The sequence below is a fragment of the Phytophthora cinnamomi genome (genome assembly GCF_018691715.1).
Source record: "Phytophthora cinnamomi strain GKB4 chromosome Unknown Contig96, whole genome shotgun sequence".
Classification (NCBI taxonomy): Eukaryota; Oomycota; class Peronosporomycetes; order Peronosporales; family Peronosporaceae; genus Phytophthora; species Phytophthora cinnamomi.
This window is the reverse complement of record NW_027151029.1, coordinates 276,763-298,720: the sequence shown is the minus strand read 5'-3', so window position 1 is coordinate 298,720 and position 21,958 is coordinate 276,763. Positions and strand designations below refer to the sequence as shown.

General features: G+C 54.4%; 3 protein-coding genes across 3 annotated transcripts in view; 1 reads left to right on the top strand and 2 right to left on the bottom strand.

Annotated features, from left to right (window-relative positions):
* Positions 1-292: 292 nt before the first annotated feature.
* On the top strand, positions 293-715 carry IUM83_18180 (TKL protein kinase; the record flags this gene model as incomplete). The annotated part of the gene is made up of 1 exon (XM_067943163.1): positions 293-715. The coding sequence occupies one exon, from the start codon at positions 293-295 to the stop codon at positions 713-715; it is 423 nt and encodes a 140-aa protein (XP_067783740.1).
* A 2,309-nt stretch (positions 716-3,024) lies between these two features.
* On the bottom strand, positions 3,025-3,768 carry IUM83_18179 (Chromodomain protein; the record flags this gene model as incomplete). Its single annotated transcript, XM_067943162.1, has 1 exon — positions 3,025-3,768. The coding sequence occupies one exon, from the start codon at positions 3,766-3,768 to the stop codon at positions 3,025-3,027; it is 744 nt and encodes a 247-aa protein (XP_067783774.1).
* A 13,044-nt stretch (positions 3,769-16,812) lies between these two features.
* The window catches only part of IUM83_18178 (Dynein heavy chain), a gene marked incomplete at both ends in the record, with an annotated part of 31,201 nt that continues 26,055 nt past the window's right edge, over positions 16,813-21,958 (bottom strand). The window contains 2 exons of the mRNA XM_067943161.1: positions 16,813-16,819; positions 16,896-17,098. Coding sequence (XP_067783704.1) covers positions 16,813-16,819; positions 16,896-17,098 — 210 coding nt within the window. The remainder of the gene's footprint in view (positions 16,820-16,895; positions 17,099-21,958) is intronic.

The window sequence follows — 21,958 nt, the reverse complement described above, 5'->3', positions numbered from 1 at the left end:
TCCGGCCTGTTGAGTAGTGAACCCATTCTTGTCAATAAAGACAGACACGCGGGTCACATATTGACTCAGCTGCGGTGGAACCAGGACTGTCAAATCTCGGCATCCACTACAGAATCAAGAAGACCCTACCATCCGCCCAGCAAGAAACAATACAAACTCTCCCCACGAAGACGTATCAGGCAATTCTGGCTTGTGCACCGACGATGTGATCACGACCAAAAAGATCCCCCGTCGCGACGTGCAAATTAAGCAGCTCATCAGCCGTTGAGCGTACGGAGAAGTCTACGATGGCATGTTTGAGGGCACGCGCGTGGCTGTGAAGATGCTGTCACCTGAAACCCGCAACTCGATCCAGCATGTCAATGGTTTCTTGGCGGAGGCGAAGCTGACAGCTTCCATGGATCACCCTCGCATAGTCAGCTTGATCGGCGTGGCGTGGAAATCGCTCTCGGATTTGTGCATCGTACTGGAGTACGTGGATGGTGGTGATCTACGAACTCTCCTCAACAAGTACGCCGAGTCGAACCGGCCTGTGGGCATCAACCGGCAGAAAGCCACCATCGCGCTCCACGTCTGCCACGCGTTGACCTATTTGCACTCGCTGCCGACTCCAGTGATCCACCGCGACCTCAAGTCCCGCAACATTCTGTTGACACGAGCTCTCGAAGCCAAGCTGACGGATTTCGGTATCTCGAGGGAGCGGCTGACCAAATGATGACCGCTGGAGTCGGGACGTCGCTGTGGATGGCACCTGAAGTGATGCTTGGTGAGAGGTACACCGACAAAGCGGATATTTTCTCATTCGGAGTGGTGCTGTCCGAGCTCGACGTGCACACACTGCCGTACGCCCAGGCGAAGGACAAGAACCGGGACTCGAGCGGAAAGCGATTGCCAGACGCGGTGTTGTTACAGCAGGTGACTATAAGCGAGCTTACCGTCGATTTCTCGAATGCAAGTCCATCGTTCATCGTGGAGTTGGGTTTGGCGTGCGTGTCGGTGGATCCGAGACCGCGCCCAACGGCAGCCGAACCACTGTACAATCTCCGGCTGGTGCTCACGCAGGAGTTGGATTGATGTGGAATATTCCATTAGTCCAGCAGTATCATTTATCGACCAACTCATGGCTAATTGGAGATTAGTGGTGGACTAGTTACTAGATCTAGTTCTATCGCCTCGTTCTACATATGAAACATGTTTGATTTCTCCCTATTTAGTCCAAACCGCCGCGGAGTAAGTCTTGCTGCGTAGTCATAACCTCGGTTGCTGATGGGCGCATGCTTGGGTCCGGTGACACACACGCTAGCCCAAGCTCTGCAAGTGTTTCGGGCACATCCGCACTGAAGTCCACCTGCACACTAGGAGGTTTATGCGCGTCGAGCTCCGCAAGTAGAATACCAAATGCAAATATATCAATTTTCTCGGAGCACTTTGCGCCAAGCATCACCTCAGGAGCCACACTATACAACATCTCAGCACCAGGAAACATTTTGTCGCGGCGTCTTGAACGACGAAAGTTCTTCAGTTTCGCTTCGAACACATCGTTGAGCAGTATATTACGCGATGTCACGTCTCCAAAAACGGTTGGTGGTGACGACGAGTGAAAGTACGTGAGCGCGTGGCACACGTGCATCGCAATGGAAGTCTTGTCTCGATCGATTCCACCTGGACGCTTCGTCGATTTGTACGTCTTGAGGAGTGTGTGCAAGTCGCCGCCTTCCATCAGCTCCAGGACGACGCACAAATCTGCGGGAGTCTCCCAAGCGACTCCGATAAAGTGCACTATACGAGGGTGGTTCGTCGCTGCTGCCCACTTGGTGTTAGTTGGAAACTATTGACGTGATTTGCGTCTTCGCGGACTTGGGGGGAAAGTTGTTTTACCGCGACTCGAGTTGCTTGATAAGAACCCACATAAATGTCTCCAAATGCAGTGCGGCTGAGGAGCTGATGCAGCATTACTTTGCGCCGGTAAATGCGTTCTGCAGTGATGACACTATCATCCCACAAACCCAACGGTTCTCGAGCCTCTTCGTTCGGTGGTGTTGTTTTTTGTGTGACCTGGTGCAATAATACGCTGAGCTGGTTGCTCAGGGGTGAAGTGAGTTCTACAAACGCACTTCGACTTTTGGTACTAAGAAGTAGGTCCAAGTTACTGGTTTGCGGTTTGACCGGCGATATTAAACCACCCCCAGCGAGATAAGCAGAAAGGTCAGAAGTCCTACCACAATACCCGTCGTATTGGTACCGTTGTGACTGTCGTTGTCGGAGATACCAGTTGATGCAAATTCATCGCCGGTGTCAGAAATGATCGCATTGATCGACAACGTAGACGTAAGACTCCCAGAATCGCCGTCCAAGTTGAAGTATTACCACTTTAAATTGTCGTCGGAGCATGCGCTGTTGTTGAGCATGACGTTAGTGTCTTGGAGTTGGATGGTCTTGGTCAGTTGAACAGGCTGAAGAAGGGGAAGCGTGCAGCTCGAATCATTGAAAAGCCGAGTGGTGATGGAGCGATTATCTTCGAGCGTGGAAACCACAAAAATTCCAATGTCTTGCTCTTGCTCACCCACGAGTTGCTGACAATCACCGGAGGCGCGGAAGGCGACCGACGAAACCATTTGACCACAGTCACGCTCGAACAATCCCAGTAGCAAGTATGCGTCTCCACCAAATGCCCCCTGCAAAGCACTCTTGTAGTCATCCGTGGCCGCGTGTTGTTGCTTCCGAAGGGAATGTAGAAGTGAATATATTGAGCCTCACCGTGCTCTCTTATGCAGTGCCTCTCGTTGAGGCTGTTTCCAACTGCTGCTACTAGCTGCTGTTTCTGTCCGTTTCCCACTACTGCTGCTGACTGCTGTCCGTTGCTAACTGCCTATCCGCTTGTCCGTTGTTAACCGCTGAAGTGGTGTTGTTGTCGGACTTACATCCCCGCAACAGCATCGCTTTGTAGCTGCTGCTACGACACTTCCCCCTCCAGAGAGTTCTTCATTCCCGAGCGGCAATTCTTTAGCCGCTGCAGCACACGAACTAGTTGTTGTCGATGCTCAGCGCCTTGCAAAGCGCCTTCACGGCCGCTTGTGTTTTGTGCTGGTGAGCAAGCACTTTGACAGCGACGGGAACATCTTGTAGCAGAATATCGGCTTGTTCCCAGGAATCCTCGATAGCGTCGAGACCGCGCCAGTGTACCTTGATCTCGTGGCGCTTTTCTTGTTGATTGTAGCGGGCCTTTAACAAAGTTTCAACGACGTGACCCTCGCTGTTGTGGGCCACATGGAGTAAAAGGTCCTCCGAGACGTCTAGAGACGCATCAGCGTAGAATTTGAGCCGACTAGCGTGTGCCTCCTTTCGCTGCTCCGTTATCCGGTTTTGGATCTCGAACATCCAGTTTGACACCGTGTTCACCACTTGTGCGAGTCCACACGACTTCACTCTCAATTTGCTCCGTGTGTGCTGCCACACATCGGCGTACAGCACGAAATCACCGATCTCAAATTGTGCCATAGTAGTGCTTTGCTTTTTGTTGTGATGCTTTCGGCCAGCAGCTCTCGTAGCTGCATTCGCCTTGCTGCTGCGCTTGTGCATGTCGGCCAATGCTCGCTGAAGCCGCTCCACACGTGCGCGCTGTGCTGTTTGCACCTCTGCCAGGGTGGCTTGCTTTACAGGTCCGGGAACCTCGATATGATCAGCCGGGCTCATTGCTTTTAGGCCTGTCATCGCCGTCACCGGCGCCACGCCGCCCATAGCTGGCGACGGTGTATGGTTCAGCACCATCTGGACAATCTTAATGACTCGCGGCCACTCCTTGGTCTGCAATCTCCACTCGGAAAGGAGCGCTCTGCAGCACCGCAGAATTTCCCGCATTACCACCTCCACCGTTGGCCCACGGGCACCTCGCTTTAGTGAAATGGTGGTGCGAGCCTATAGCGTGTTGAAGGGCTTCAATTGTTTTGTTGCGAAAATGTGTACACTGGTCGCTCACCCAGGTTCGACACACACCGAAGGAAGCAAACCAGTCGAGGAGGGCATTGTAGGTCGTATCTGCATCTGCTGCAATGGACGGTACTAGCCACACATACTTTGATGCGTCATTTTTAATCACTAAGACGTAAGTCTGACCCGTGTCACTCTCCCCCATGTGGAGAAAATCCCAGTGTATAAGCTCGGTCGGGAGCTCCGCATGCATCGCTTCCCCAAGCAAACGCTGCTTGGGTGGACCACTCGATGTGCTGGCAAAGTGCAGGCAACGCTGAACAAAACATTCCACGTCGCTGTTTATACCGGTCCAAACAAAACGATCACTGATCTGCTTCACCGTCATCCTGCTGCCACGATGGCCTGCATTCCAAAATGACCCACCACGCATACTCGCACTTGGAGGTTGATGGCGTCATCGGGGATCCAGATCCGGCCCTGTTGGTCCATCCACAGTGAATCAGTGTAGTGGGTCTAACTTGACTCACTACTTTAGCTTACACGTTGCGCAACGTGTATGAGGAAGCGTATGTACTTAGTAATTACTTAGGTTAATTATATTTGAATACACAAATATAAGTTAAGTAACAAAAGGATTCCAAGTGACTTAGATTAGGTAAAATGAGAACTGTATTGTTTGTAAATTGATCTTCCTCTAAAATCTGCTAAAAACTGTTTATCATCTATGAAAGGGTTGGCAGCGGCTGGCTGTCAGAGCCCCGCTAATATGCATGTCTCTGATTGGTAGAAAGATGCTGCTTTCTACCAATAGGATCTTTTGGGTATGTGTGGACCACTCACTGTGGTGGTCCACTTCAATGTATCCATCGGTGTGTCTTACACCAATGTGAGGAAGTATCCAAAACGTTTAACAGATAACCTATCTGTTAAATTCACAAGTGGCTTGCAGCCACTTGTACGTGTAACCGTTACACCATCCCCCCTTAAGGTTAGACGCGCGGGGTCCCCGCACGTCAATCTTTGGAATTGACCATTCGTCAATTCTCCGCGTTTGGAGAAGAAATCCGCGCTCATTCAACGATGAGCGCGCCTCAGAAGAAGTCCGCTAAGTCGATGGGGAGTCATCTCTCCATCGACGACTACTTCGAACGCCAGAAGGCGAAGTACGGTGACGTCGTCGACTTCGACGACGACGATGAAGTCATGGAGGGCGAGGAAGACTCGCCCTCAAAGCGTAAAGACTCAGTGTCGAGCGAATCGCTCGACCCTCACGCCAAGAACGTTCGCCCGCGTGAAGGGGACGAATCGGACGCTTCGAGTTCGAAGCGTTCGCGTACTGAGAGTGATACCCCACTCGCTTCGGCTGGGGCTCTCAGTACTCCGCGCGCTGCTGCTGCAGCGCGTGATGTTAAAGCTCAAGGCTCTCCGCGCGCTGCGCCTGCAGCGCGCGATCCGTGGATGCCGTCCGCGTCCGAGATTGCGGACCGGTTTGGGAACTCGGTACCTCCGAATGAGGTGCCGCTGTACGTATGCAGCGCCATCAAAGATGACGCTGTGGCTGCCGAGCTGCACTTTGATGCGGAAACGCATCAAAGGCGCGATACTACATCGGACTCTTTCATGAGCTCCGATGGTTTCAAAGCAAGAAGACCTCTTCTCGCAGCAAAGTGCCCGAATGGCAGGCACTTTGTCAAGCTGGAACGCCTTTGTTGAGAACTTCAACAAGAGGCCGAGTGCTTACCGTGATCGGATTAAGCAAGCGTGATCGCTTCGAGACGTACTCGAAGCGTGGAAAGCTGGAGCAACTTCATGTTGCTGCTGAGAGCAAATGTGCCGTGCGCTGTGCCCGAGGGCTTTCAGTGCACGAAGTGCTTCAGGCGCGGTCCGCTTGAGCGACCGCGACCTGAACGGGTACACGTCGTTTCGTGTGCCCGAGAGTCTCAAAGAGCTCCGTGCTAAGTTCTTAGCACGTGAGGGTTCGGGCGCTGGCGATGATCGCAGCGCTCGTACTACTTCCGCTGTGCCAGTGCGTACTGCTCCTCGTACGCCCTCACCATTTCCGGAACGTCCTCCAGCAAGACGTTCCGCGGCTCCTATGTATCTTGACGGGGAGGAAATCCTCTCCAACGAATACGAAAACGAGCCCCTTGAGGGTTCGTTTTCGGGATACTATGGTCAACAATCCGCTCAACAATCCAGCGGGTTGAGCCGCGGGCGTCACGGATCGGCGGTGGCGGGGGTGGGAACACGCCCCGGGTATGATCAGCCCCGGGCTGATCAGTACGCGCCTCTCCACGACCGGGTGACCGTCGTGGAGCGTCTTCAGGGCGCTGAGTTCGCCGCCCTGAAGCAGGAGCTGGCGAACCAGAAGGCCCAAGTCGCGGCGGTCTCGCAGACCGCCTCGAATATCCAGGTCGAGCTGGGGACCCAGATGAAGGGTTGCTCCAGCGCGTCCGCGCGCTGGAGGAGAGGTTGCTCGTCGCCGAGGCCAAGTCCTCCGCTTCTGCCTCGGCTCCTGCCGAGGCTTCGGGTCAGCCGAGCTAGATGGCTCGTGCTGCCGGTATGGCTTCAGCCGTCCGACGTAAAAGGTCGGATGGAGGCGCATGCTAGACGGTATGTCTAGCGTGTATGCGTTGCCGTGCCGTGCCAACACAGTGAACGGCCCGATGAAGCGCGGAGCAAGCTTGCTTGCTCCGAAATCCGAAACTGCATGTCTAGGCAGGTTTTGTGTAGCTAACAAAACTAATGAACCAACTTTAAATTCATTTGTGTTGCCTCTGCCCGCATTGTCTGCGTTCAGCTTCTGTTGATCAACAGAAGCTGCTATTGTGTCTTGGACAAACCGAATCACGGCTTGTCTTTTGGTGATGAAACTGATTGCATCCGAGCTGAAGTCATTCAGCTCGCTCTCCGCTAGAGGCCCGGCCTCTGCGTGGTTCTTGCGGTGTCTGCGCCCTGCGCAACCCGTGGTCGTTAGCCATGTTGTTGGGGAGTCTGCGCCCTGCGCAGACTCATGTGGTTTGTCCATTGTTGCAGCTGACACTGTGCAAGTGTCAGCGGTTTTCTACGGCTGCTGTATTGCAGTCGTAGATCCTCCCCACTTAAAGTGGGAGCCATCACTCCGAGTAAACTCGGTAGACGTGGATGCCGCATGGCATTCACGTAGAACGGTGTATGCCCGGTCGAGGCATGCACTGAGTTATTGATGGCAAACTCTGCCATCGATAAGCACTCGCTCCAGTATTGGAACGAGTGAGCGTAGCTCTTCAACATATCGACGAGCACGCGATTCACGCGCTCGGTTTGACCGTCCGTCTGCGGATGATCCGCAGTCGACATGGAAAGCTGGCTCCCAAGAAGTGTAAACACTTCTTGCCACAGATGCGCTGTGAAGCGCGGGTCTCTGTCCGACACGATGTCGGACGGCATGCCATGGTGTTTGAACACCATGTCGACGAGCAGACGGGCTGTCTGCTTCGCGGTCACCTCTGCTGGCACCGCAGCAAGATGTACCATCTTGCTGAAACGGTCTACAAAGACCACAACACCGGTGTTCCCTCCGCTATCCGGGGGAAGACCAAAGATGAAGTCCAAAGACATGGACTTCCAACACTCCGACGGAGTCGGTAGTGATTGTAATGGAGCCTGCGCAAACGGCGCAGGCTTCACGCGTTGGCATACCTCGCAAGCACGGATGTACTTGCGCACCCACTTATACTGGTGGTGCCAGTAGAAGTCGCGCGTGAGAAGGACGTAAGTCTTCTCACGTCCGAGATGTCCCGCAGTCGGGGCATCATGATACTCGTACATGATCCTGAGTCGCAGGTCATGGTCATTTGGCACGACAACGCGATCCGCGTTGTCGTCGACTGCGTTGTAGAGTAGCAGTCCTTCGTGCACACGAAAGCGGTGTGCACGCGCTCGAAGGTGCTTGGGCAGCTTCTGACGGGACTTGTCAGAAGGCGCTGTGCCATAGGCCAGCAGAGCTTCGCGTCCGCGTCGTGCGCGTACGCGGCCTTCACATCATCCAACAGGGATGATGTGGGTTTGCTCGATCGCATGGCGTCAATGGCATTGACGTCAACAGCTTCTGCATAGTCCGGCCGACGTGATAACGCGTCGGCCACCACGTTCAATCTTCCGGGTTTGTATTCGACCCGGAAGTTATACTCCGCAAAGAATGAGAGCCATCTCGCCATTCTTTGTGAAATGTGGCGACTTCACTGCGGTGCGCAGTGAAGCATGGTCGGTGTAGACCACAAATGGTCTACTCCCAAGCAAGTACACTCGGAACTTTGCGAGTGCATACTTCATGGCAAGGAGTTCCTTGTCGTGCACCGGATAGTTGCGCTCAGCTGGCTTCAGCTGACGCGATTGGTAGACGACACGATCACGGCCCTCGTGATCGTGCTGCTAACGCGCATCCGATCGCGAAATCGGATGCGTCACACACTACGTGAAATGGGCGATCTTGGTCAGCCACTGCCAAGATCGGCGCCTCAGTCAAGCCCCGCTTGACTGCATCGAATGCCTTTGGCAATCGGGTGTCCAATTCCACACAGCTTCTTTCTTAAGAAGCTGTGACAGCGGGCGGATCTTGCCCGCATAGTCCTCCACGTACTTGCACAAGTACGTGGCCAAGGAACTGCCTCAGTTCCTTGACACTTGAAGGCGTTGGCCATTCGTTAATCACTCTGACCTTTCCTGGGTCAGGGCGGACACCATTCTTCCCTACGAGACACCCGAGGACGGGTATCTCGCTCGCCCCGAAGATACACTTCTTCAGGTTCGCGTAGAGCTTATGCTTTCGCATAAGCTCGTAGCCGGAGATGCACCCTGTGCATCTCTACGTCGGTCTTCCGTCCACAGCCCGGCTGTGGATGAATACATCATCGAAGTAGCTCGGTGCGAAGTCGCGCACCGAGCGCAACAAGTGCGTCACGCACCTGTTGAAAGTCGCAGGGGCATTCTTAAGCCCCTGTGGCATTACTAGCCATTCCCAGAGCATGCCGCTTGGCGTGCTCACTGCCGTGAGAGGGATATCGCTCTCACGCATTAGGATCTGATAGAATCCGTCCCGTAAGTCGAGAGCACTGTAAACGGTGCTCCCGGCCATCGAATCGATGATAACATCTTTTCGTGGTATCGGCGTCTGCGCCGGTACCGTCGCATCGTTCAGCTTGTTGTAGGCATGAACGATGCGCCATCCGCCCTGTGGCTTCTTGACACAGAACGTCGGAGCACTGTGCGGGGACTTTGATTCCCGCACTTGTCCTGCTTTACGACGACTTTCAAAGAAGTCGTCGATCGCTTTCACTTGCTCTCGCGGCAGTGGCCACTGCCGCGTGACACAGTACTTCGTGCCCGGCACGAGATCAATCTCGTGCTGAATGCCCTTATCCTGCGGAAGCTCCGCAGGAATGTCTTCCGGGAGTACGTCTTTGTACTCCCTCAACAATTCGTAATAGGGACTCGACTTCAGCGAGTCCCAACCTTATTCCTCGAAGCGCTCTCGCTTCGTCTTCGCACTGAGAGTGTCTTCACTCTCAGTGGTACTCCATGAAGAGCTGCCTCAGCTCTTCGCTCTCGCTCGCCGTTCTTTCGCTGTCCGAAGAACGCAGACTTGCTCGATGCGTCCATCGTGCAAGTCGCGCGTGAAGCGCTTCCAGCTCATGGCTGGAAGCGAAGTCAACTCCGACGCCGTCGTCGGAGGACTAGCGAGTTCCATGTCACGATACTGGAATCCAGTATCGGTGTGCGTCAAGACGCTTAGCGTCTTGACATTCGGCGTCACCGCCGCAGTCTGCCCAGCAGACTGCTCTTGTTGCGTCTCGGTCCCGGACCGAGACTTGCGCAGCGTTTTCGCTTGCGCCGTCTTCCTGTTGTGCGGAGCCCGGCTCCGCACAGTTGTTCTTCTTGTCCAGGCCCAGCCGTGGACAGTCGTTCGCCGGCGGACCCTGTCCGCGGGCGCGCGGTATCAAGCCCGGCTTGACCGCATTTTCCTTCGTGCAGCCCGGCTGCACGGTAATGTGTCCTTCGCCGGCAGACCCTGTCTGCGGGCGCGCGATATCAAGCCCGGCTTGATCGCATGACGCTTCGTCGTGCAGCCCGGCTACACGACAGCATGTAAATTGCGTCAGTGCGGTACGTTTGCAACCGTCCGCACTGTTTGCAGCGTCAACTCCCGGAGTTGACACGCCTTCGTCACCTCGACGCCATTCATTGGCGGAGCCCCTCATGACCGAGGGTGCGTCGGCTCCCGGAGCCGACGCGTCGTTGTCGACCTGACCGCTTCGGATCAGGGACTGTCCCTTACACGCTTGAACGTGGGTGTTGGTTCCCGGAACCAACACATCTTTGCTCCGACGTCGGCAGCATTGCCGACGTGGGTCTCACTGTGCGCGCCCTCGCGCACTCCTTGGCACTCCGGGACAGCAGCGTTAAGCGCTGTCTCGACTGGTGAGCCGCGCGCACCTACTGGTGCGCGCGCTGCGGTAACAGGGCCATCGCTCTCTGTTCCGCTGTCGCGTCCGAAGCGCACGAGCGTGCGCTTCTTCCAGTCTATTACCGGATCATGCCGTGCAAGCCACGGCATGCCCATTACTACGTCGAATTTATCGTCCAGGTCCAGGACGATAAAGTGTTCGACAAACACTCGTTGTTTGTACGAGAAGCGCACGTTCACGACGCGCTTCTCGGTCTTCACGATGGCACCTGTTGCCAGTCGTACCTCAGAAGACTTCGAGGTGTATCTACCTCCTCGAAGTCAAGTCTTGACAGGCTTCGTAGTCGAACAAAGTTGCTCGACGCGCCTGAGTCTACCAATGCTCGAAGAGAGTCACTCGCTCTCTTCGAGTAAACCTCAAGATGACTAGGTTTGGCCTGTCATCTTGTTTCTTGCAGTGAGAGCTGGTCTCACTGGGGCTGCAGTCTCAGTGTCGCGTGCCCGATGTCGGCACGCGCGACTGCATTACCAGTAGGGCGCCCCGCGCCTACTGGATGTTCGCGTTTTTGTTGGTCCGCGGCGATGCCTAGCATCGCCACGATGGCCACCTCCAGGGGCATGGGAGCTGTGCACTCCCGTGCAAAGTGACCGATCCTTCCGCAACGGAAGCATCGCACGTTACCTCCCTGCTGCTGGTAACCAGCAGTTGTTGCGCTCGAGAGGTCCATTGGTTCCGGACCTCCCGTCCTCGCTACCGGGCGTGGTTGCGGCCTCGGCACGTTCACATGCAGTTTAGCCTGCCGCAGGCTAAACTCTTCTTGCATGGCAAGAGTGATCGCAGCTTCGAGAGTACTCGGGTACTCTCGGAAGAGATAGGTCTTCACAGGCCCATCTCTAAGTCCTTTCATGAACGTGACGACCTTGGTCGCCTCGTCAATCAGGTTAGTCACGATATTTGATACCAAATATCGTGCGCGCTGCGCGTAAGCATGGACATCATGCTTACCCTGCTGAAGGTCGAGGAACTCCGCCCTCGACCGGAACTCGTTTGCGGCGGCTCAAACGCTTGTTTGAGCTCCTCCTTGAATACTTCGTACGTGCTGAAGCACGTAGGATCGGAGAGTCGGCGTCCATACGCCCAACTCCTTGCGCGTCCGCCAAGGCAGGACATGGCGAACGCGACCTTCGACAGCGGGTCGACGATGCGTCGAGCCGCTATGGCTGTGTCGAGTTCGACAAGCCATCGGAGGAGAGGCTCGCCCTCTCTTCCCACGTAATTGCTTACGCTCAACTTTAATGGTTGAGCACGCGGTGTCGTCCCTGACGACGCCGTCACTGAGAAGCAGCGTCACGCTGCTCCTTCATGATGAACCCCAGAGCAACACCATGTTGCTCCGTCGGCGATAGCGTACGCAGCATTGTAGCTATCGCCGCTTCTCCAATGACTGTTGACAGTCGTTGGAGGCCTCCACTCTGGGTCAGACAGGTGGGGGCAGTCAGCGCGTGCAACATGCGTTGCAGGCGTGTTGGAGCTCTCCATGGGCACCTCCGTGCTCATGTGGTTCTCGGCTCCGCGTTCGTACACCTCGTACGAACGTCAAGCAGTCGGTCGTTGGACGGACTACAAAGTGCTACCAGGTGTAGTGGGTCTAACTTGACTCACTACTTTAGCTTACACGTTGCGCAACGTGTATGAGGAAGCGTAAGTACTTAGTAATTACTTAGGTTAATTATATTTGAATACACAAATATAAGTTAAGTAACAAAAGGATTCCAAGTGACTTAGATTAGGTAAAATGAGAACTGTATTGTTTGTAAATTGATCTTCCTCTAAAATCTGCTAAAAACTGTTTATCATCTATGAAAGGGTTGGCAGCGGCTGGCTGTCAGAGCCCCGCTAATATGCATGTCTCTGATTGGTAGAAAGATGCTGCTTTCTACCAATAGGATCTTTTGGGTATGTGTGGACCACTCACTGTGGTGGTCCACTTCAATGTATCCATCGGTGTGTCTTACACCAATGTGAGGAAGTATCCAAAACGTTTAACAGATAACCTATCTGTTAAATTCACAAGTGGCTTGCAGCCACTTGTACGTGTAACCCCGTTACAATCAGCTCCCTGTCGAGTGTAACCCGCTGGCGGTTTACTCGTCTTTTGCGCCGCAACGAGTTCTTTGAGCGTCGGCCACACGAAGTTGTCATCTAGCTGCGGTGACAAAGGCATCGGGACGTGCTGAATTGCACAAATTGTTTTAAGGGTGGACCCCCATCTCGATAAAAGGTCTGCCACACATTTTCATCACCGGAGATGTCGTAGATCTCGTACTTATAGCTCATGAGTAGTAGTGACCAGCGGTGAAGTTTGTCCGCCGTATACTTCGGAACTGAAGTTGAAACACTGCGAGGATCAAAGTTGTAGCGGAGATTTCGATGATCAGTGAACAGGGCGAATCCATCGTGACGGTGAAGCAAATAGTCTGCATGTCTCGACTATTGCAAACGCCTCCTTCTCCACTATTGCCCATCGTTTTGCTGCACCTGAGAAAGTCCCGCTCAGCATCATTAACGGTTCATGTTCCTGCTCGCTCAGCGGCCGACAGGCCTGATCACGCGGAATCTGTGTGATTGCCGCACCCCAGTGCTCGTCACTGGCTTCAGTGTACACCGACAGACGTTTATCAGGGTCGGGATGTGCTAGCTGCAGTGCATTTTGCAGTGCATCCTTGCAGCGGTTTAAACAAGCAACTTCATCGGCACCCCACCCCACATCATAAGGCTGGACCGCGCGAACTTGTGTTTTCTTACGGCCACCAGCTCGCTCGTACATATTTTCCATCATTTTCACGAGTGGATCGATCAATTTATTGAACGCGGGCAGAGAGGCTCTCATCCAATTGAGTGCACAAATAAACTGCTGTAGTTCTTGCCCAGTCGTTGGCGCCGGCAGGTTCACGAGAGCGGTAATCCTCGTTGGATCGTAGCGAACGCCCTCACCATATACGACGCGTCCACACCACAGCGTTTCCCGTAGGAAGATGCTGCACTTTTTAGGATTAAGCTTGAGCCTCTTGTCCGCACAAATGGTTAGCACCTTGAGTAAAAACAGCAAGCCTTCGTCGCTATCCTCGTACCCGAGCAGGTCATCAATCCAAATCATCAATCCATTGTTAAACACTTCAGCAAACATTTGCTGGACTGTAGACTGGACATAAGCGACGCTATTTGCCCCGCCCATGAGGACGCGGGTCGGTGTGATTACTCCTTCTTCAGTCAGGATGGAGTAGATCTCCTGGCAGAACGCGGCCATTGCGAACTGTCAAAAGCCCTTAAAGAAATCCAGTGAAAAATATCTCGATGAGCCACGTAATTGCTCAAAAGCCACTTCGAGTATCGGCATTGGCCAGACTATTTGCTCCACGCATTCGTTTGCACCGCGAACATCCACAGTCATGCGATGGCCCCCGGCCTCCGGCTTGTTCACGACGTGGGGAGGAGAGCTCCATCTGCTCTAAGGGTTTCTATAGAAAAGGCCAGCCTCGATCAGTGAGTCAATGTGTTGTTTTAGAAATTCACGGTGTACAGGAGAGTAACGCCGCGCCTTACACTCTACTGGTACAGCTTCAGAGACACTTCCATCGGTGACATATCCACCGGCGGATCCCGCCCGATGACCACACGAAAAACATCAATAAACTGCAACAGTAGTTTCTCTAAGTTTTCCACAAACTCTGCCGGAGCTCCTAGTTTACGAGCTTCATCATTTTTTTCCAAGAGGATGGCCTTAATTTCCTCCATCTCCGAGTCGCGATCATGAGTAAATTCAGGAAAGCAAGCTCGGTCTTCAGCCTCTTGAAAAATTCGCTCTTCGTCCGCTCGTGGTGGTGATTCTTCTCCACCACTGTAGGCCAGCACACTTGCCACACCTCGGCTAGGGCGATCATCGACATCATTCATATCCCACTCGGGGCTTGTTTGTTGTGCAGTGGTCAGCAACGTCTCAGCACTATAGCCTGAACGCTTCATGATCCATTGTGACAACAGCAAATCTCCAACACCAGTTGGCAGATCTCCGTCAGCCACCCAGCAGATAACGTTCCGTAACACCAACGGACCGCCCGGCGTCGAAAACCGCAGATCTAACTTAACCTTGCTGTTCACTGGTATCGGTTTACCTCCAACACCAATCACCGCAATTTCATCATATGCTTCTTGCTGGTTGATCCACGTTCCGCTGGCTGACAGTGCCTTCAGTAGTTTTGTCGTCACCAGCGAGACTATTGCTGCGCTGTCAGGAGTAATCTCAGTCTCAACAGTACCCATCACAGTGCACGGTATCGCTGAAGACGATCGTTCAACCTTGGCACGAGAAGGAGCCATAGCTAGTACGGGTTTCAGGACCTTTTTCCCTGTAGTCTCTACGTAGAGCTCTTTAGCTTCCGTTGGACTCGAGATGTTTGGGCATTGAAATACTCCATGGGTCTGGTCACCACATTTGAAGCATTTCTTTTGAGGCCGATCATTTGGCGATTTTGGCTTCGGATTGCTGCCGCCCTTAGGCTTCGGTCGATCCGGAGTACTGCTCGGTTTGCTAGCGGCTGCTGCTCCCCCAAATCCCCGCTTCGGTAGACTGTGTGGTGGGGCTGTCTTAGCACCGCCCTTACTTGGGGTCTGAGCCGCAATGTGCGCTTCGAACCTCATAAACCCTTCAAGCTCACTGCGAAGCCACTTAAGAAAAGCTGGAAGGTTCGTTTTCATTTGCTTATGGCATTGTCTGTCCATTTGGTCCTTCACACATCCATCAAGTAGCCAACTACCTTCTTCTGCTCTGTGTGCACGACATCTTCCATGTTGCGTCGATCAGTGATCTCGTAGAAGTCTGCCAGTAGCGGGATAGCCGAGATTCTGCATCCTGCAATTCAACATCCATGCAAAGCGACTTCACCTCCCTATCCAGTGTTTTGTAAGCTATGTTATCAGGAATGCGCGCCGTCAGGAAGTAATTTTTCCACTCAGCTTCCGTAATGTCCTTCTCTGCCTTGAAAAGCTCGAAGTCACAGATTCTCACCAGTGTACCCTGATCGATGCACGCACTGATGGGCATCACGAAAAACTTTGCCTGTGTTCCTTGGTTCAACGCCTTAATCCGTCTCGTGTAGATGGCGTAGCTGTCCATGAACTCTCTCTTCTCTTTCTTAGAGCTGCCTCTGTATATGGGAGGCACCGGTAGATTTGTGCCTGCAGCCACAGTGACTGCAGCAGCCTCCGCCATGCGTCCATCGGCTGCTTGTTCGGCACCCTGTGCAAAAGCACCCCATCGAGCCTCCAGATGAGGCTGGACCGCCTCCGCCAAGCTCTCGAGCCTCTGTCCTTGAAGCCCGACTGCTTGTTCTGCCTCCTTCAGTATCTTGTACTGTTCCTCCAAATACTTTCGATGCTCGTCCATTTGACGACGCATCTCGTTCTGCTGTTCGATCAGAGCAGCTTAGCGTTCATGCTGAGCCTGCAGATATTCGGAGGTCTTCGCTGCAAGTCGATCTTGCTGAAGCTTGACCTGGCCGATCTGCTCTGCATGCCGCTGGTGCGCAGCGGCCGAGTGTTGGGCCAGGGCTTCTATTTGACGCCTCGCCTCACCTCCTTGAATGACTGCCGTCCGCGTAGTTGTCTCTTGCATCAGTCGCAATTCGTGTTCCGTCCGCGGAGGAAGAGGAGGATAGACCGCGATGGGCATTCCACCGGCTGGGATCTGCACCATCGCGTCGTCAGGTTCTTCCATGCTGGTTGAACTAGCTAAATAATTCTTTTTGGTTGCTTCCGAAGGAAATGTAGAAGTGAAGATATTGAGCCTCACCGTGCTCTCTTATGCAGTGCCTCTCGTTGAGGCTGTTTCCAACCGCTGCTACTAGCTGCTGTTTCTGTCCGTTTCCCACTGCTGCTGACTGCTGTCCGTTGCTAACTGCCTATCCGCTTGTCCGTTGTTAACCGCTGAAGTGGTGCTGTTGTTGGGCTTACATCCCCGCAACAGTATCGCTTTGTAGCTGCCGCTACAACACCGCGAAACTTGCGGACATCCAACCATCCTGAGAGCTTTCACACTCGGTATTAGAACCTTCTCCAACCTTGAGATCGACTCGGTTCGGAGTGCCACTGCAAGTGTCCGAGGAGAAATAAGCCGATACGCTATACAAAGTCTGCGCAGAAGCTGCATTCAGTGCTGCCAGGATCGACACCAAGAGGAGCCCTCTGTCCATCACGTCAACGGGTGTATAACTTGAGAGTACTTGCTAAGCCAGCTCCTGCGTCAGTGCGACTTGTAATTTGTAAAGCGCTTCGGCCGCGGATGGGCGTAAACTGGGATCCACGGACACACAGGCTTTACCCAATGCAGCAACTGTCACGGGGCTTGACTCTGAAAAGTTAACATTGAGCCTCCCCATCGCTACTTGCTGCAAAATGATAGCGTCTGGCATGCGTCTCCCATTCGGGTCACGGTTCTCGTCTTTGGCCAGCGCGTAGGGCAGCGTGTGAGTGTCGAGCTCCGACAAAACGACGCCAAACGAAAACATGTCTGCCTTGTCGTCGTACTTCTCGCCGAGCATGACTTCAGGTGCCATCCACAACGACGTGCCCACCCCAGCCGTCATGGTTTGATCCATCCTCTCTCTTGAAATACCAAAGTCGATCACCTTCGCTTCCATCGCATGGTTGAGCAAAATATTGCAAGACTTAAGATCGCGATGAATAACCGGCGGAGAAAGTGAGTGCAGGTAAGTAAGAGCATGGCACACATGCAGCGCAATCGTAGCCTTTTGACGATCGATGCCGACAGGGTGGTTTGAAGCTTCGTATCCTGTTAGAAGCGTCCGGAGGTCTCCACCTTCCATGTACTCCATAACAACACACAAGTCGGATAACGAGTCCCAAGCAACGCCAATGAAGTGGACGATCCGAGGATGGTCCATGCTGGCAGTCAACTTGGCCTCGGCTAAGAAGTTGTTTACGTGGGCCATGATACCTCTCGTTTCTGGAGTTAGCATTTTCACAGCGACGCGCTTGTCGTTGTAAACTCCGGAGTACACCTCACCAAATGCTCCGCGACTTAGTAAGTGCTGGATGTGTACGTCGCGACGCGCTATCCGCCTTGCCGTGATGACGTCGTCGTCCCACAACCCGGATTGCCCCAGTGATCCTACATTGAGAGAACCAGTGTTGCCCGAAGAAATACTAGCAGTCCGCTGTTGGTCTGTAGCTGGTGAGGCATGCGTCAAGTACCCATCCCGCGGCTGAGCTTGGCTATCGGACTCCAAGTTGGTGGACCCACTTTGGCGTCGACGGTGCCACACAAAACCAAGAGCGACGAGAACGACAGCGAGGACGACAGCCACGATCCCCACAATCACCACCAAATTGCTGCCAGAAGCTGGGGTTGCTGCCGCCTCTGTCGGCGTGTTTTTTGTGCCAGAAGGGTCTTTGGAGATCCCATTGGCGCTGGTATTGCCACTGGTTTTGGTGGTATTGGTCGTGCTAGAATTCGAGCTAGACGTAACTCCAGCAGAGTTTCCAGAACCTGTGTCAGAAGTGTATGGCGAGGAGGAACTGTAGTACGACCAACGGTAGTCGTCTCCATCGCACTTGTCGGAATTGAGCGTAGCCTTATCGATGGTCGTATCTTGTGTATTGATGAACTGCGTCAAGCGTGCAGGTACGCTCAAACTCGTGGTACAGTCACTATCCGTGAAATATTTGACGGACGCCGAGCCGTCGGACTCGAGCTGCGCGACGGAATAGACGGCATAACCCCACGTTTGCACAAACATGATGACTTGTTCGCAGTTTCCAGAGGCGAGGAAGGCACATGCTCCCATTTTCGAATCACAACCACTACTATACGATTCTTGGATTAGATACGAGGCCCCGCCGAATGCATCCCACACCGCCTGCTTGTAGTCTCCCACGGGACAAACGGTATTCGAAGCTTTCCAGTCGCCGTCAAGATCACCAAGACATTGAGCATTACAATCGCTGTTGAATTCCAGGTCGACTCGATTAGGGGTTGTGTCGCAGCTAGTCGAGAGATAGTACGCGATGACGTTGGACACAGTCTTCGCTCTGGCTTCGAGCGCTCCGAAAACAGCGAGGTAGATCACCCAGAGGGGCAAACGCATGGCTAACAGCTCGTTCCGGTAGTACACGTGGATGCTGTCGGAAATGCGAGTGAAGGAGTTTTGCTTTGGAGAATCTCTTGGAGAGGACAGGCGAAAAACGGAAACTAGAGCCAATTTGGTCGATCGCTACTGCTTCTGTGTATTTCTATATTTCTTGACAGTTATCATCCCGCAAGTTGGTGACTACTTGGTCGGCGTCGCGTCGGACTCGCTGTGCTCGGGAAGTGCTACGACGACAAGGCCGACATGTTCTCGTTCGGCGTGTTGGTGTCGGAGCTCGACGTGCATGTACTGCCGTACGCGTTCGCCAAGGTGGAGGGTTGTGGCGGGTCTGGCAGTCGGCCGTTGTCGGACACGGCGATCCTGCAGAAGGTGGCAATGGGGACGCTGCGCGTGGAATTCTCGTCGTCGGGGCTCGCGTCGATAGCAATGGCTGAACTTGGTGAGGCTTGCGTGAGCGTAGACCCAAACGAGCGACCAAGTGCAGCGGAGGCGCTGTACAAGCTGCAGCAAGTGCTGTCTCGAGTGGTGGGTTAGTTGGTGCAGCAATACATGTAGTGCCTATGTAGCCTCTCATTCCAGTCTTACTTAGTGCAGTTCAGTGTGTATTGGTTGCAACGAATCTGGAGCTGTAGACGAACGACACAAACACGTCGTCTGCCTCTATCCGGTATTGCGTATATGTTGAAACGAAGGGCAGCACCGCCGATAAGCGCCGGCCATGCGGACACCTCGATGGGGACGATATCGTCCCCAAGTGAGCATACTACAGTACATGTATACCACTCAGCTCCAGGAAATGGTGGGCCGATCTACAGGCTCAGTGAAGCAGTTACAGGCTGGCTGGAATCGTCGCTGCGACGCCGCCAAGCGTCAAACGAGCGCCGCGGGGCATCCACTCCGCCGCTCGCTGTCGAGCTCGCCGCTGGCACCCGATCTCGTGGACGGCAGCGCCTCAGCACGTCGATAGGCATGCGAGCCAGTGCTACGACAGCGGTCTCTCTTTCTTCTCTATCCCTTGGCTGGGTCACCAGCTGAGCTGGCAGCTCAGTCGCAGCGGAGAGTGCCAGCTCGGAGGCAGGAAGGGATTGCTCGGGAAATTCCACCCGCCCAGCAGCAGCAGCAGAGACAACAACAAACCAACGACGTCGGCCGTCGTCGCCGGCAACGCCACAAACGTACGTCCTTGGCAGCCACGTCGGCTGCTTCGGGGGACAAGTTGAAGCCGCGGTGAGACGAGTTCGGGGGACCCATCTCTTTGTCTTGGATCCACTATGGTCTGACTCCCTCCGCCGCGTCACATGCAGCCCCAAGCACCAGAAAAGGCTCTCCTCGAAGAACGAGCGCGAGATTCTTCTCCGCGACAGGTCCATCCCTGCGTTTAAAACACGCCGCGGGTCCTCGCCGTGCGAGCGTTAGCGCCTGAACCTGTGCCTCGCAGGCGCCACGCTGGCCAACGGCAGGTGATGTCGCGCCACCACTTTTTCGGCGGCAGCAAAATCGTGCACTTCACAAAAGTCGGTACAATTTTCAGCCTATACAAATACCAAGTGTAAAAAAAGTCAGCACGTTCCAGGCACCCTGGACTGGATCGAAACAGCCCTCATGAGACAGCGAGTGCTGTTGGATAGAGCTCAAAAAAGTGTGGGGATACGTCGGCAAGTCGTTACGTGTGCTATCGAGAGAGAAATCTAACGACCTGAACCGAGAGCTTTGGTCTGGGTCGACCACTTTTACTTTTGCTGCGCTGTTCCAAGGTCTCGCCTCGTGCCAAGCACAAACGCCCGACAGGATGCTCAGCCTCGCCAGCAGCAACAACGCAATGCATCACTCGGCCGACGGCAGACTCAAGATCGGCGGCATCTCAGTCCGCCGGGTTCCGTCGCCAACGTTCAAGCTCAAGATCGAGACCAACCTGGACGCCGACGGCAACTGCGCCGCTCTGGATGCACGGCAAGAAACTCATGCCGCAGGCCTCTGGAACGACCCGGTCGTGGCCAGCAAGCGGATCCCGAGGGAAGAGGTGCAAGTGGACCAACTCATCGGTCAGGGAGCTTTCGGCCAAGTGTTCTCGGGCTTCTTCAGGGGCGACAAGGTGGCGGTGAAGAAGCTGCTGCCCGAGAGCCACGAGAACGACGACCACGTCGACGGCTTCCTGGCCGAAGTCAAGATCACCGCGACGCTCAACCACCCGCACCTTGTGCGCTTCGTGGGTGTCGCGTGGACGTCTGCGTCGGACCTGTGCGTGGTGCAGGAGCTCATGGAAGGCGGCGACCTGCGCTCGCTGCTGGACAGATACGAAGCCGAGCGTCACGCCATCGGCTTCAACCGACAGAAGACACAGATCGCAATGCACATTTGCAGTGCGCTGGCCTACATGCACTCGCTGTCACCGCCGGTGATCCACAGCAACCTCAAGTCGAGGAACGTGCTGCTGAACGGAACGATGGAGGCCAAGGTGACCAACTTCGGCACGTCACCCAAGCGGACGTACAGGACGTCCACAGAGAGCAAGAACGCGACTCTGTGGATGGCCCCCGAGGTCATCCGCGGTGAAATGCACAGCACCGACGCCGATATGTTCTCGTTCGGCGTGGTGTTGTCGGAGCTAGACATGCTCTCGGCCCCGTACGCCCAGGCGCGGCAACAAATCTGCGACTCAAGCTGGCGCCCGCTGCAGGAGGCCGACATCCTGCAGAAGGTGACCAAGGGAAGTCTCCGCGTCGTCTTCTCTGAATCGGGCCCCATGGCGCTGGCAGAGCTCGGGCGCGCGTGCGTATCTGTAAATCCCCTCAAGCGCCCAACCGCGTCTGAAGCGCTGTATAGGCTCCAGACCATTCTGGCGCAGGAGCTGGCGTAAGCCCCAGCTCGTGGCTCGAGCCGCGATCTTTTTCGCGTCTTCCTCGATAGACTTGTGTGTACATTTGAATACCCCTTTCCTTTGCTCTTCGTTCGAGGAGGAACGAGCAAGGCACTGACTGTCAACTGGTTGTCGAAAAGATTCATCGGCTTCGACGAATCTTACGACCATGAATCTACCACCACACGAAGTTTTCTAGTGGAAACGTGAGCGGCAACAGGTGACGCGATAGCGTTCCGTAGTTCCTCTTGAGCTGCCGGCGGTCAACTTGCTGCAGCTACAGCAGCTTCCAGATTCGAGATAGTAGAGAGATTGCCTGCAACGTGGTCCGTCCGCTTTTCTGGTGCTTGGGGCTGCATGTGACGCGGCGGAGGGAGTCAGACCATAGTGGATCCAAGACAAAGAGATGGGTCCCCCGAACTCGTCTCACCGCGGCTTCAACTTGTCCCCCGAAGCAGCCGACGTGGCTGCCAAGGACGTACGTTTGTGGCGTTGCCGGCGACGACGGCCGACGTCGTTGGTTTGTTGTTGTCTCTGCTGCTGCTGCTGCTGCTGCTGGG